This window comes from Dermochelys coriacea, chromosome 9 (genome assembly GCF_009764565.3).
Source record: "Dermochelys coriacea isolate rDerCor1 chromosome 9, rDerCor1.pri.v4, whole genome shotgun sequence".
Lineage (NCBI taxonomy): Eukaryota > Metazoa > Chordata > Testudines > Dermochelyidae > Dermochelys > Dermochelys coriacea.
Window position 1 is genome coordinate 33,094,754 of NC_050076.1, and position 15,674 is coordinate 33,110,427.

A 15,674-nucleotide genomic window follows, 5' to 3' on the forward strand; every position below is an offset into this window, starting at 1 on the left:
ACAAAGAAAAACAAGTAGCTGTGACTTTGATGGATGTCAGAATGTTCAAATGGGTTGCTGAGCTTCTGGAAATGCCCCCCTATACTAGAGCTCTATACTAAAGACTGGCATAAGTTCAACATTGACTGATGCAGTGCCAGGATGCCATTGTCAGTCAACATGGTAACTGATGTTTATCATGAAAAATAAAACAATTTTCAACTTCCTACAATAATTCATCCAATCTACACAAACCAAAGGTTCAGACCTACCAATTTCTCCTCTGAAAATGTTGACATTTCTATGGGGAGGCAGTTTGTAAGACACTAGAAACATTTAGCGCTGGCCTACACTACAAAGTTAGGTTGATTTAAGGCAGCTTACGTCGACCTAACTCTGTAGGTATCTACACTAAAATGCAGCCCCCACCACTGTTACTCATCCACTACACTGACTTAATAACTACACCTCCAGAAGATGCATAGCACTTAAGTCAATGTACTTAGTTTGACGCAGTGTTAGTGTTGACACTGCATTGCTTACATCGACTGTTGCCACCTTTCAAAAGCTGTCCCACGATGCTCCATACTGACAGTTAAATCGGTGCAAGCACTCCTGGTGAGGGTGTGCACCGTCAACACAGGAACATAGTGTGGACATGCAAAAGCAGTTTAATTACTGCTGTGGCTGTAAGTCGACGTAACTTAGATCAACTTTAGTTTTGTAGTGTAGTCTTGCCCTGAGTAATATGGGCTTTTTAAAAACAGCAATAGCAAACCACAAAAGATATTTTCCTCCACAAATTGCTATAGAAAATCTAAGCAATGCAAAATCCTCACTGAGATGAATGCACCACTTTATACTCCTGGAATCTCTTAAGCTGCAGAGGGTTGTGCAGAGCCCCATTCTCCTACACTAGAGCCTGGTGTAAGCCTAGCCTTAGACACTAGGTAGTTAGGTCCCTACAACTACATTGCTTAGCAGTGTGAAAAATCCACCCCTGTGAGCGGCATAGTTAAACCAGCCTAACCCCTGATGTAGACAGTGCTAGGTTGACAGGAGAATTCTCCAGTCAACCTAACTACTGCCTTTCTGGGAGGTGGATTGCCTACACCAACAGGAGAACCCTTCCCATCAGCAAAGGTAGTGACTTGACTGAAGTGCTACAGGAATGCCGTTGTGGCACTGCAGTGTTTTAAATATAGACAAGCCCCAAAGGATTTTCTATGTTGGGGGCTGTTTCAGAATAGTTATTCCTCATTAGGTCCCTGTATAGATACTTTTATTTTAAGATAGGAGTGTTTTATTATGAATTAGCTGAATCAATTTTGGATTAGCACTGTATTGTTCCAGATGCTGTGGAGTACATGGGTACAGTAAGAGAAACGATAAGACCATGTGCTCACTCAGGCAAAAGCTGTATTTAGGGCAGGCTTAGTGACCACCAGCTGGCTATTCTTGGTCTATATAGGTGCCAACTCCGTGGGTTCTCCAGGGCTTGAGCACCCACGGGGAAAAATTAGCGGGTGCTCCGCACCCCCCGGGTCCCCCCTGAGTGCACTGTGTCCCCACTCCCCCCCACCCCGCTTAACAGCTGTTTGGTAGCGCTTAGGACTTTCCAGGAGAGAGGGGCAGGAGTGGGGACACAGCGCACTCTGGGGAGGAGGCGGAGAAAAGGCAGGGTGGACAGGGACTTGAGGGAAGGGGGTGGAAGAGGGGGTCAAGCACCCACCAGGCAGAGGGGAAGTTGGCGCCTATGCTGGTCTATGCTCGATCATTCACCTCACCTGTATAAACCGTTGCCAAATGTTTAACCCTATAAGAATTCCCTCTGGAATGTCACCTTTTTCTGTTTTAAATCATGCTGTCATGTTTACTCCCAGACTGTAACACATTTCTGCATCAAGGATAAACTACTGTGCTCTTCTATTTGCATGTGCACAAAACTCAGCACAGAAATGAGGGGTCTCAAGCTCTGTGGGTAAAGATACAACACTGTGGCAACCTGCCAAAAATAATCTCTATACCAGTCACCACAGCCATCCCTAGCGTAGTGAAGTGTAGTTGGAATGCATGTAGACAAGAGAATACAATTCTGTATAACATGCCACATTTACTTCATTCCTCATATCTGCTTATTTTAGGGCAGCCCTGTCTGAAATTACAGTATATCAACACTGGCTCTTGCCAGCTCTAGGTACCAGAGTTAAGATTGAATGGTAGGGCTGGTGTACATGCTGTACCTCCTGGTTTTCAGAGGTTTAAGTATAGTTGCAGCCAGCGTTATGAAAGGATATGAGGCACTGCCCATCAACCTTAACTCTGTGTTAAAGTTTTGGGGCTATGAATGTTGTTTCATGTTCTGGGTCTTGTATAATCATCAGCACAATAAACTAAATGCTGATATCTGTAGTTAGTGAGGTATGGAGCAAAGAGAGACCAGCTATTTCCCACAATTTAGATATTAAGCTGATCTTGAAATTACAGTACTTAAAACCTATTTGACACTTTCAACAGAACAGATTTAATCTGAAAGTCTGGAAAATAAATACTGAATGTTTCCTGAATACCACATTTGATGATGATTGTATAGTACTAGCAATGTTATGGTTAATGATACAAAACAGAATATAGCGTTTAAATTAAAAGCTAGACATCCAAAAGCAAATTAAATGCAGATTCTAACATTGTAAAGAAAGAAAAACGTTGCCATAACTTTAATGTGTAACTGTATTTTCTTTTAGATATGTCTACAGGACTTTCATGGTTGAACCAGGGGTTACTTTTAAATTCAGCTCATTCAGTTTCAACTTTAGAAATGGCTGGCGGTACCTCTATTTCTAAATCAAGGTAACTAGAGAGTGATTTTTCCATTTCAAAGAATGAAGGATAGCTTCCTGTGATAATTGTATTGATAAAGTGCAAACTTCACCCCGATGCACCACTTACCCTCTCAAAATAGGGTGTTCTAGCATAGGAATGAATTTCACCCCAACTAAATATAGAGAACACTAGGGCCTGGACTACACTAAAAAGTTAGGTCAATCCAGCTACATCGCTCTGGCATGTGAAAAATCCATATCCCTGAGTGACGTAGTTAATCCAAACTAACCCCCAGTACAGACAGCGCTAAGTTGACCAAAGAATTCTGTCAACCTAGCTACCAGCTCTAGGGAAGGTACATGTCCTTTGACAAGAGCAGAACCCGTCCTGTTAGTGTGGGTAATGTCTACACGAGTTGTCTCCATCCTTTTTACGCACAAGATCCCTTTTTGAATGTAAGTGCAACTAGGATCTACCCTGCCCACTCACTCCATCCTGCATCCATCTGTCACTCACTCTCCCCCACCCTCACTCACTTTCACCAGGCTGGGGCCACGGGGTTCGGAGTGTGGGAGGGGGCTCTGGGTTGAGCCTGGGGTAGGAGGTTGGGATGCAGGAGAGGTGAGGGATGCAAGCTCTGGGAGGGAGTTTGGGGGCTCCATGCTGGGGCAGATTTTTGGGGTGCAGAAGGGGGTATGGGGTGCTGGTTCCAGGAGGAGCTCAGGGCTGGGATGCAAGCTCCCACCGGGCAGCACTTACCTCAAGCGGCTCCCAGTCAGTGGCATAGCGGGGCTAAGGCAAGCTCCATGCCTGTCCTGGCCCCACACAGTTCCTGGAAGCAGCCATCACACCCTTGCAGTCCTTGGGGAGGGGGGGCACATGGCTTCGTGTGCTGCAGCTCCCATTGGCCGCAGTTCTCTGTTCCCGGCCAATGGGAGCCGTGGGGGAGGTGTTTGCAGGCAGGAGCAGTGCACAGAGACCCCTGCTCCCAACCCTCTTCAGGCATGTGCTGGCCACTTCTCGGAGCAGCGCAGCGCCAGGGCAGGCAAGGAGCCTGCCTTAGCCCCGCTGCACCTCCGGACTTTAGTGGCTGGAGATCACGGTTGACTGCCAGAGACTCCAGGATTGACTAGTTGATCATGAGCTACTGGTTGGAGACCACTGGTCAACACTGAAGCACTACAGAGGCACCACTGTAGCATTTCAAATGTATAAAAGGAGTTTCTGTGATGACTGATTTTTGGAACATTCTAACTTTCTGATAAAAGGCTTCTTTCCACAGACAATTTCTGATTTGTAGTCTCTGCCTAGAGGAGAATGGGTGTGTGTACATTTGAGGTTAATTGGACAAACTGTGTTTGTATAGGAGATTTGAAAAAGTGGTGTGTCTTCACCTTTTAGAAAGATCTAAAATGTTTGTTCATAATTCAGAACTCTTTGTGAACAGTTCAAACATTTTTTTATACATTATTCATCAGGAGGAGTAGGATGAGACTTTTTTTTATTTCATTTTCACCCAAGTTGGAGCCTTGAGGATTTTAGTTGAAATTTTTGGTGTTTGTACATGTTCTAACTTTTGCTAGCACCATCAGGGAAATAAGTTCCACGCTGCCTAATCCTCGCTTTAATTTTTAAATTTCTTGGCTGTGAATTGGCTTTAAAATACAAATTGATCACAAGACCTAAATGTTTGTCGTCATGTATTTGCATAGAAAACCTGTTTTTTCTGGCTCCTAGAGTTCCTAACAAGTTCTTGTTCATGGCAGTTCACCTCTCAACGCATACACTACAGTAGGGGGTGGGCAAACTTTTTGGCCCAAGGGCCACATCGGGGTGCGAAACTGTATGGAGGGCCAGGTAGGGAAGGCTGTGCCTCCCCAAACAGCCTGGCCCCAACCCCTATCCGCCCCTGCCTGCCCCCCTCAAAACCCCCAACCCATCCAAACCCTCCCTGCTCCTTGTCCCCTCCTGGGTCCCCACCCCCATCTAACTCCCGCCCCCCCTCACTGCCCCATCCCAGAACCTCTGTCCTATCCAACCGACCCCTATTCCCTGACTGCCCCCCGGGACCCCCTGCCCCTTATCCAACCCCCTGGCCGCCTTACCATGTTGCTCAGAGCAGCATGTCTGGCTGCCGCGCAACCTGGCTGGAGCCAGACATGCTGCGGTGCTGCCCTGCATGAGCAGGCAGCCCCGCCCCCCAGAGTGCTGCCCGCGCTGCGGCGTAGCTGCAGGGGAGGGGGAAGAGCGGGGGAGGGGCTGGGGGCTAGCCTCCCAGGCCAGGAGCTTGGGAGCCAGGCAGGACGGTCCCACGGGCCATAGTTTGCCCACCTCTACACTACAGCATAGACAAGGCAATGGGAGAGTCATTCTATTTTGATTCCTTCTCATGGCTTCAAGAGCTTCCCTAGCTGGGACAAGAGAAATTAGCATACCCCCTATTGATCCTTGAGTTTCTTTTGCTTTTCTGCACTCCTGTCCCCTTTCACAAATACTAGATTCATTTTAAATTAAAATGTTTCAGGTAGTTCCTTGTTGGTAGCTTCTTTTTAAATAAAAACAAGAAGCCACAAAAAGTTCTCAAACATCATGAGAAATTCTCAAGTTACAGGATGACTTTTCTGTTGTTTTGACAGTGGAAATCCAGGATTGTGTCTGGATGCTGAAGTGGCCTTAGCAACTGGGCAGTTCCTTGCCCCTGGTAGTCAACAATCCAGCAGTGCAACATCACGTTATTCAGAGTCACGAGGAGAAACCCCATGCTCATTCAATGATGAAGATGATGATGACGAAGATTCCTCTTCCCCAGAATGAAGACAGTAGAAAACAGAATATACAAGATGCTGCTTTTATGTGTTTTTTAGTGTGAGCTCCTGGTTTTCATGATGTAACTTCAGTTTCTTGCCTTTGTTTGCACTGTGTTCAGTGAAACTAAATGGAAACTTTCACGCATACACACACAAAAAGCACCCAAAGTTAAGTGACAGATTGACAACTTTTTATAACTGAACACAGTGTGGCATACTGCCACAGAGCAAACAAAGTATTTCAACTGCAACCAAGGAAAAAAAACAAAATCCCTGAAGATTTAGCAGACTAATTGCTAAGTGCACAAGTTTATTTTTCATAACTTGGGACACTGCTTCTCCAGTTTCTCTCTTCCCCTTCATTTATCCCACTCAGAATGGAGATGATTATAGTGTCGACCAACAGATGCTGATTCTTACATTGTCTTTAGGCTCTGCTATCTTTTTTTTAAAAAAAAAAAAGCTAAAATAGATAGTTTTAAATATCTTACATATTAAAATCATTATGGGGAGGGGCTATTAGTATGTTTGCTTTGTTCTGTTCATCTTGCTGTATAGAAGAGTCAAAGTAATATAAAATGCAAGTGTCGAAATTAATCTTGAACTAGATGAAATCCATTTTAGATATTGTAAAGAATGAAAGTAGTATATTTCTGTTGAAGGGTTCATATTTTTCCATTATTTTATTCCATTGATATTTTGGGCCTAATTTATTATAAATAACTGAATATTAGCCATTATACATAGTGAGGATAAAAATGGTGGTGTTCCCTACACCAGCACTAATTTTTTTAAAGAAAAAATGTTAGTGAAGAAAATAGTATTAATAAGTTGTCTGATAGTTTAAAAATAAATTCTCCCTTGAATATCTACACAGACCTTAACCTACTTTAGAAAATCAAATGGAATATAATAGCAAAAGAGTTTCTTTCTATAGTAAGAACTTCATACATTGTCAGGCAGTTTTCAGTTTTCAAGGGACACAGTCATATAAAATATTATTTTAGAAACTAATAACTTTTTAATTTAAGATTCTTGTGAAAATCTAACTTTTCACTATTTATGCAGTTTGACTTTTTGCATTTCACTCAGCTAGGATAATGAAAATAGACTAATCAAATTAATTTTTTGTTTCTAGTTAATTCCATTTTCCAACTGTTCTGCACTAACTGACACCATGCTGGCACTGCAGTGGAACATTTAATTCCAAACAACTGTTTTCACAGGATTTTTTTAAAAGGAAAAACTGGAATCTGATTTTTATACTCTGTCAAGTTAGCAAAAATAATTCTTACACTTCAGAAGTAGGCATTGGAGCAGTAGTAATTTTGCTTTAATATCACTCAAAGGATTTTCACCATCATGTCAACCCAAAATGTTAGTAAACTGGGCTTCTTTAGTGAATAAATTGCACCTCCATTTACTAAAGGTCACAGTAATTGAAAATATTTATTTGCAGCTTTGGAAGAGGTAAATGTCTAAAATACTGGATTATATATTTGACTCCATTGTGACCAAAGATGCTGTTAAATAGGTTGAGTCACAGTGGAATATATCAACAACATATCATACCAGTACAATGGTTAAATACAGTTTTTTTCCTCTGTTTAAAAATGTCTTTAAAGGGCTGAATTAGGCTCACAAAATTTCAGAGTTGAGTCCAGTTCTACTTTTAGCATCCCAACTTGGTGCCTAGAATGTCTCTGAACAGAGAATTTTTAAATATTCCACACTTTCTTTAATATCAAAGCAGAACAGGTTGACCTGAAATGTTTTGATATGCAAGTTTAAACTAGTCTGTTTTTATTCTTTTCAATATGCTAAACCTAATTAAGAGTGAATAATGAAATGATAAATTGAAATGATTTCTTTTTCATCTTTATAGTCCATGTAAATAGTTTAGGTATTTCTAAATACCAGTATTAGCTGTTAGACCACAATGACTATGACTGTGTTATTTAGTTAGGAGTTTTGCCTGAATTCCAACTGAATATTTGTTGCAGTCTGTCATGTTTACACACGTTTGGAGGAGAAGTGGCTAGCAAAGTTACAAGGAAAATTTTCCTCTATGCTTATCAAGCTCCCTACCAATCTGGACAAGACTAGTGTGATATCCCATGAGCATAGGTCACAGAGACAGTTGGGCATGTGAAGTAGGTAATGTCCTCTGTCTTGACTCATGTTACTAATCTACTCTCGTACAGCTGCCAGTGTAACTACCACTTGAACTGGAAATGGCACTGTAAATGTTATGTCAGTAATAGCTGCTGCAGGCAGGTTATTTCAGTGGTCTCTTAGCTTGGAGACAATCCCTTTGGAAAGTGGTTTCTCTGTTTATGAAACCACTCTTTAAAAAAAAGAAAAAAAAAGTCAGTGTGTGTCCAGGATCCATCCCATCTTACCATCCACCAAGCATTGCAACAGGCCTTGGAAAACAAGGAAACCCAAAAGCACCACTTTGAATACTAGCCCAAAGAGGAGCAATAATAATTTTGCTTTCATGACAAAAAGTTGACAAAAAATGTTCTTTCCCAGGAGCCTGGCATGCTTGCCCCCTTTTGAAGTCCACAGCAAAACTCCCATTAAGAGCACACTACTACTCGCTTTTTGGCAAGTACCATGGCATAGCATCACCAGCCTCTGGTATTAAAATACAGCAGAGAAAGTAGGTAGCTTTATTAACTGATCAGCTTCACATATTGTTCTCCCACCCCCTGAAAATAGTTAAATCATACAAAGGCCAAAACATAAAACCAGTTTTGGGACTTCAAAAGGAAGTTGCTTGAGATCCTATGTTCCAAGTTCAGTCCAGAGGGAATTTTAACACAGGCAGTTGTGATCTTATTAAAGTCTGGGAACTGGTCCTCATCCAGGTGGAGTCACTGTGTGAACTCAGGCATGTAACTTAACCTCCTTTTTGTCTGATGAGATCTGCTGCAAAATTGCAGGACTGCAACAAAAACTGATGGTGCATCTCAATTGAACCTTAAATGGATCTGAATTATAAGGAGATTTCAAGTTGCTGAGCACCCACATCTTCCATTGAGTCAATAGGAGCAATGGGTGTTCAGTCCCTCAAAAAGGCCCTTTAACTCTGAATGGCACCATGAGGCATTACCATAGTAATGTGATCATTAACAGCTTGACTGGTTCTCTCATCTTCTGTTTAGTTGCCATATTGTGTGATACAGCTAATATGTCCATTGTTATCTGGTGATGGGCAGCAATTAAACTTTAAGCATAAAGAAAATTGTGATATGAACATTTGAAAAGTGACCTAGTGGTTGAGAGTGCTTTTTTGTTGTTTTGTTTTTTGTACTGGATGATTTATATGTTTATTTATTGGGTATGATTTAGTAAAATTATTTGAGGAAGTACATGAAGTAATTCGCCGTAACCAATATAATTGTGTGTATACATTTTACATCTATTGCAGTAAATATCTTTACATATTAAACATCTTATTTTAGGGATTGGGGGCTTTTTTAAATTTAGGGAAAGAGTCAATAAAACCTGCTAGACTGTACCACAAACATCCCAAAAATGTGTGCGTTTCCAGGAGAAGGATGGAGGGTATTTCTACTGTGTGGAAGTTAGCTCTAACGTTTATTCAATCTGGCCATTAATGATTACACTACAGTTGTGCGAGATTTTTCATTTCTACAAGCCAAATGTTGGTTCTACTGAAGTCAGTGGCAAAATTAATCTACTCTAAAGTCTCATCTGTCTGAGAAAGTTATTCCAGTTTAGCTGGAGGTACGCTTTTAAACTCAGTTACTGAAACCAGAATAAAAATATCCACAGAGGAGTTTGCACTGGTTTAAGAGTGGCTTATTCTGATATAGGTTGCAAAGATTCCTAATAGACTTAAACTGATGCAAACTTCTGTGTGGTTTAAAGCAGCCTTGTTGCAGTTTAGTTTAACTAAATCAGTTCAAAATCAGACCCTTAGGACATGTCTACACGTACAATGCTGCAGTGATGCCACTGCAGCGCATCTGGTGAAAAGGCTCTATGCCGATGGGTGCGAGCTATCCCATTAGCATAATAAAACCACATCTATGAGTGGCAGCAGCTATGTCAGTGGGGGAGCTTCTGTCCACACCGACCTTTACGTCACTCAGGCGGGTGGTTTATTCACACATCTGAGCGACATAAATTCTGCCAACATAGGTTGTAGTGTAGTTAAACTGGCACAACTTTCTTGTATGGAGAAGTTGTTTGCAGGGTTGGTGTCATAATATTAGAAAAACAAAGTGGGTGAGGTAATATCTTTTATTGGACCAACTTCTGTGGGTGAAGAAGAGCTCTGTGTAGGTTGAAAGCTCATCTCTTTCACCAACAGAAGTTGCTCCAATAAAAGATATTACTTCACCCACCTTGCAACAAGGTGTGATAGAGCCAAAGTTTGATCCTAAATAACTACTGTTCTCAAACACATCAGCCATAAAAAGCTGTTTTAGGGTAGAATCTATCATTCAAGAACATAGCTGTCAAATTATCTTTATTTCACACACACACACACACACACACACACACACACACACACACACACAACCTTATTAAACAAAACCACCTCTAAAATTTATTTGTTACAGTCTAAAAATTAGATAATGGTCATTTGGAAAATTAACAGGCACTTTAAAACTGAAAATATCCAGAGGCATTTTAAAAATACTTTACCTTTAATTAGTCTAAAAGCCAAACTACCCTGATTTAGAAAAAGCAAAGCAAGTAATTGCAGTGTGCATTTAATATAGAACAAACCAACCAAAACAAAAATGGGCTTTCAGTCTTGACTCATGCAGTTGTACCTTGTAATTGCAGATGTCTCTTAATTGCATGATCCTAATATACTCTAAGTGCTGGACTATCCAGATACAGTGAGACAGGGCTAGGACTATGTTTGAACTTATTTAACTTCGTCCCTCTTTGGGATTACACATCATGATCACAATCTAAAAATGTCACTATCTTTCTGGTTAATGTAAGCTTCCTTTAGTTAGAATAAGACTTTGGGGGCAGTTAATTCTCTTGCAATTGTCCCATGCCTGGGATGTGATGAAGCCAAAGTCCTGTTGCTATTATTTATTTAAAGAGGAGAGACCCCCTCACTAGGTGAAGTAACATTCATTATATAGTATTATTAAAATAACTTAAAAACAGTTGTTTAGAACAAATTCCCTTATCTGCATAGTTAATATCAGAATTTTAAAATTTAAATTACTCTTTAGTAATGATATTTAGTAGGGCTACCAATTAATTGCAATTAACTCACACGATTAACTCAAAAAAAGTAATCGTGATTAAAACAATTAATTGCAATTAATCACACTTGTAACAATAGAATACCAATTGAAATTTATTAAATATTGTTTGTATATTTTTTTACATTTTGAATATTGATTGTTTACAAATATATACACAGTAAAAATGATAAAAGAAATAGTATTTTTCAATTCACCTCATACAAGTACTAAAGTGCAATCTCTTTATCATGAAAGTGTAACTTACAAATGCAGATTTTTTTTTGGTTACATAACTGCATTCAAAAACAAAACAGTGTAAAACATTAGAGCCCACAAGTCCACTCAGTCCTACTTCTTATTCTGCCAATCGCTAAGACAAACAAGTTTGCTTACATTGATACTGCTGCCTGCTTCTTATTTACAATGTCACCTGAAAGCGAGAACAGGCATTCACATTTGTAGCTGGCATTGCAAGATATTTACATGCCAGATATGCTAAACATTCGTATGCCCCTTCATGCTTCAGCCATCATTCCAGAGTACATGCTTTCATGCTGATGCTCATTAAAAAAAATAATGCATCAATTAAATTTGTTACTGTACTCCTTGGGGGGGTCTCCTGCTCTGTTTTACCCGCATTCTGCATATATTTCATGTTATAGCAGTCTTGGATGATGACCTAGGACATGTTCATTTTAAAAACACTTTCACAGCAGATTTGACAAAACACGAAGAAGGTACCAATTTGAGATTTCTAAAAATAGCTACAGCACTCGACCCAAGGTTTAAGAATCTGAAGTTCCGTCCAAAATCTGAGAGGGACAAGGTATGGAGCATGCTTTTAGAAGTCTTAAAAGAGCAGCACTCTGATGCGGAAACTATAGAACCCAAGCACCAAAAAAGAAAATTAATCTTCTGCTAGTGGCATCTGACTCAGATGATGAAAATGAACATGCATCAGTCTGCCCTGTTTTCGATCATTATCAAGTAGAACCCATCAGCAGCACGGATGCATGTCCTCTGGAATACTGGTTGAAGCATGAAGGGACATATGAATTTTTAGCGCATCTGGTATGTAAATATCTTGCAACGCCAGCTACAACAGAGCCATACGAATGCCTATTCTCACTTTCAGGTGACATTGTAAACAAGAAGCAGGCAGCATTATCTCCTGCAATTTGTAACCAACCTTGTTTGCCTGAGTGATTGTCTGACCAAGAAGTAGGACTGAGTGGACTTGTAGACTCTAAAGTTTTAGATTGAATGCAGTTATTTTTGTACATAATTCTACATTTTTAAGTAAAACTTTCACAACAAAGAGATTGCACTACAGTACTTGTATGAGGTAAAATGAAAATTTTTGTTTTTTACCTTGCAAATATTTGTAATCAAAGATAAATATAAAGTGAGCATTATACACTTTGTATTCTGTGTTGTAACTGAAATTAATATATTTGAAAATGTAGTAAAATCCAAAAATATTTAAAATAAATGGTATTCTATTGTTGTTTAACAGTGCGATTAATTTTTTTAATCGCTTCACAGCCCTAATATTTAGTCTATTATCATTACCCAGGTTGAGTGAAATTCAGAAATTAACCCTTGTCATGTTCTGGCTCTCATGCACTAGAATAGCTGTAATGGCTAGGCTGCAAATGCTGCCAGGGATGTTCAAGTCAAAATAAAAAAATCTGTGTTCGCTAGAATTTAAAAACAAATTCACGGGAACATTTCAGTTGATCTTGGTTTTTGTAAAATCTAAATTTGGTGCCTGTCAACCTTTAATAGAATGTATATTTGATTGATTAAAGCTGGTTTTTATCCCATGTGATTAACATTTTGAAGGACCATGAAATGTACAAAAGCAAGAAAATTCAGCATTAAATATTAATTAAACTCTGGGTTGACAGTCTGTCCATGCACCAAATATTATATAGAAGATGCTCTGTATTATGCCCTTGAAATCACTGTATTAGCCTGAAATCTGAATTTTTTGTTTGGATTTATTAACCTTTAATGTAATGGTAAGGGTTAATAGCAGCTTTGGGTTTGTTTTTCAGGTAATACGGTGATAAGAGACTTTTCCTCACAAAAGCACCTTCTGGGCAAAAACAAATTCTGTGCACTTCCCCTGTCTCTGATGCAATGGCACATTCATCTTACACAGAACACTTCAAATAGGCTCATAATTTAGTCAATTTGTATGTATATTTTAATAATCCTTATATCACCCAAAATTCTTACTGTGAAAGATTATTCCTGCTTCCAGTGGTGCTGCTCATTATATACCTGTAAAAATGGAGGGTTCAAAGCTCAACCTGGGACCTGAGTGCAATAATTATCCCAGGAGCAAGACACCAAGCTGGATATTTTTATTTGAGTCTTCTGCATGTCATTGTGAAATAAATATGACAACAGAACAAGCCAGGACACAGTTTAAAGTCAGTAGATGCATGTAGGCACTTCTGAACAGTGGGATCTGGCAATAGATCATTGCTCTCAAAGCAGATAATGATACTGGGCAACAGTCTTATGTATCAACCTATATTATGGAGCCATTACAGCATGAATGAGTATAACAACAATTGCAATTTTCTAAAGATAACTGAAGTATTAATCCACAATATGGACTAAATTCTGCATGGAGTTAACTTTTTAAAACTTTTCCTTTTTGTGTTTGAAGTGCTGAAACCACTTAAAAGCCCATTAATTGTTTTAACCACTTTTCTACCTATTTAAGTTAACAGAAGAATAGTCTCAGTCATGGGCTTGGATGTTTTATGCCAAATTTCAACTGAGACCAAACTTAAAGAAAGGTTTGTGAACTCCTGAAAAATAGAAGCCCTGAGTCAACTTTAGCTATAGTGGCTCTAATTGGTGCTGCTGTAAATTGTATAGAATTTAATTATTTCTAGTACTTCCACTATAGAATGAGTGGAAATTGCTGATCTTTGCTTTATGGTGATCAATTGAGGGTTTGATTCATTCTGTTCTCTTACTGAATCCAATAACCTTATGGTCTTTTCCCTAAAGTATTTACTGGCATAAAATAAAACTTACTGTTTTTCTGTCAAAGTGTTTGTGCATTAAATAAAAGCACTTTTACATCTCCCCTTTCCTGTACTGCTAAAGCCTTATTACTAAGACCTTGTCTACACCTAAAACTTAGGTCAACCTAGCTACCTTGCGCAAGGCTGTGAAAAATTTCTTGCCCTGAGCAACAGGTTAGGTTGACCTAACCCGCCCTGTAGATGCAGGTAGGTAGACGGCAGAATTGTTCCATCAATCTAGCTACTACCTCTCAAAAGGTGGATTTATTAGTGATTGAAAAACCCCATCTGTCTCTAGCAAATGTCTGTGCTACAGTGACATAGCTGTGCTGTGCTCCTGTAGTGTAGACATAGCCTAAAGACTTTCCCAAAGTAAACTGCCATCTAACACATTACAAGCTTTCTGGGCAACTTACTTCAAACAATTTGATGCAGATTTTTAATATTCCATGAGCTTCTTTCTTGCTGGGTATCTTTTAATTATAACCCTATTATTTTGTTTTGGCAAAGGCTGCTATTAAGCTATCTTGATTTGTTTGTTCTGATCAAGTAATGTTAATTTTTACTACCACATTGTATATGACTATTAGTAGCATAAAAATAATGTGATATTATATATGCTTTAAACACTGACAGACAGAAATACAAAGTACATAAAGTTTTACTTTCCTAATGGGAACATTGGTATTAGCATACAGTGTATTGGATCTAATAAGGAATTATTACTTTGCAGTCTTTCACACTTTGTAAATAAATACCTGCTATTTTTTTATGGAAATTTTATAGAAGTTATTTCTGTATACTCAACTGATCCCACGTTTACTGAAAATGCTGCAAGAGGGAACTGTACTCCACAAAATTGTGGGGGAGGAGGGGAATAAACACATCTGATTGAAGTGAAAAGCATGCACATGTTTGAGAAAAACAGTATCCAGCTGTTTATAACTTGAGAAGTAAAGCTGAACTGTAGAAGAACAGAATAAAACAATTTAAAGACAACTGGGGTTGATCTTGTTTTTAAGCAAAACATTGTTGAAGAGGAAAGCTGCTCAAATTTAATGTTCATAGCATGTCTTCTCCATTTCAAAAAAGCAACCTTACAGTGTACACTCCAGGGAAAAAAGAGTCAAGTTATTCTGATGTTTTGAAAATAAATATTTTAAATTCACTAATTGTAGCCTGGTGGATAGCCTTCAGCTCAGAGGAACCTAATGTGACATCCAGTGAAAGAAGATGGTTTTGTAGAATCTCTTTACATTGTGTAAATTCAATTTATAAAGATGTCAGGGTTCCCTCCCCACTCTGAACTTTAGAGTACAGACATGGGGACCCACATGAAAGACCCCCTAAGCTTATTTCTACCAGTTAGGTTAAAACTCCCCAGGCACAAATTCTTGTACCTTGGGTTTAAGTAACGCTGCCACCACCAAGTGATTTAACAAAGAACCAGGGGAAAGGACCACTTCGAGTTCCTCTTCCCCTAGCAATCCCCCCAAGCCCTTACACGCCCTTTCCCGGGGAGGCTTGAGAATAATATCCTAACCAATTGGTTACAAAATTATCAAAGACCCAAACCCCTGGGTCTTGGAACAATGGAAAAATCAGGTTTTTAAAAGAGGATTTTATTTAAAGAAAAGGTAAAAGAATCACCTCTATAAAATCAGGATGGTAAATACTTTACAGGGTAATCAGATTCAAACCAGAGGGTTCCCCTCTAGGCAAAACTTTAAAGTTACAAAAAAACAGGATCAACCTCCCTCTAGCAA

At 39.4% G+C, this 15,674-nt stretch overlaps 1 protein-coding gene across 20 annotated transcripts in view; it reads left to right on the forward strand.

The window, feature by feature from the left end:
* The window catches only part of TFDP2 (transcription factor Dp-2), a 168,478-nt gene extending 153,571 nt beyond the window's left edge, over positions 1-14,907 (forward strand). For all 20 annotated transcript variants that reach the window (XM_043492900.1, XM_043492899.1, XM_043492896.1 and 17 more), the window contains 2 exons: positions 2,724-2,829; positions 5,439-14,907. In XM_043492900.1, the coding sequence (XP_043348835.1) occupies positions 2,724-2,829; positions 5,439-5,616 (284 nt within the window). In that variant the 3' untranslated portion in view covers positions 5,617-14,907. The remainder of the gene's footprint in view (positions 1-2,723; positions 2,830-5,438) is intronic.
* Positions 14,908-15,674: the final 767 nt, after the last annotated feature.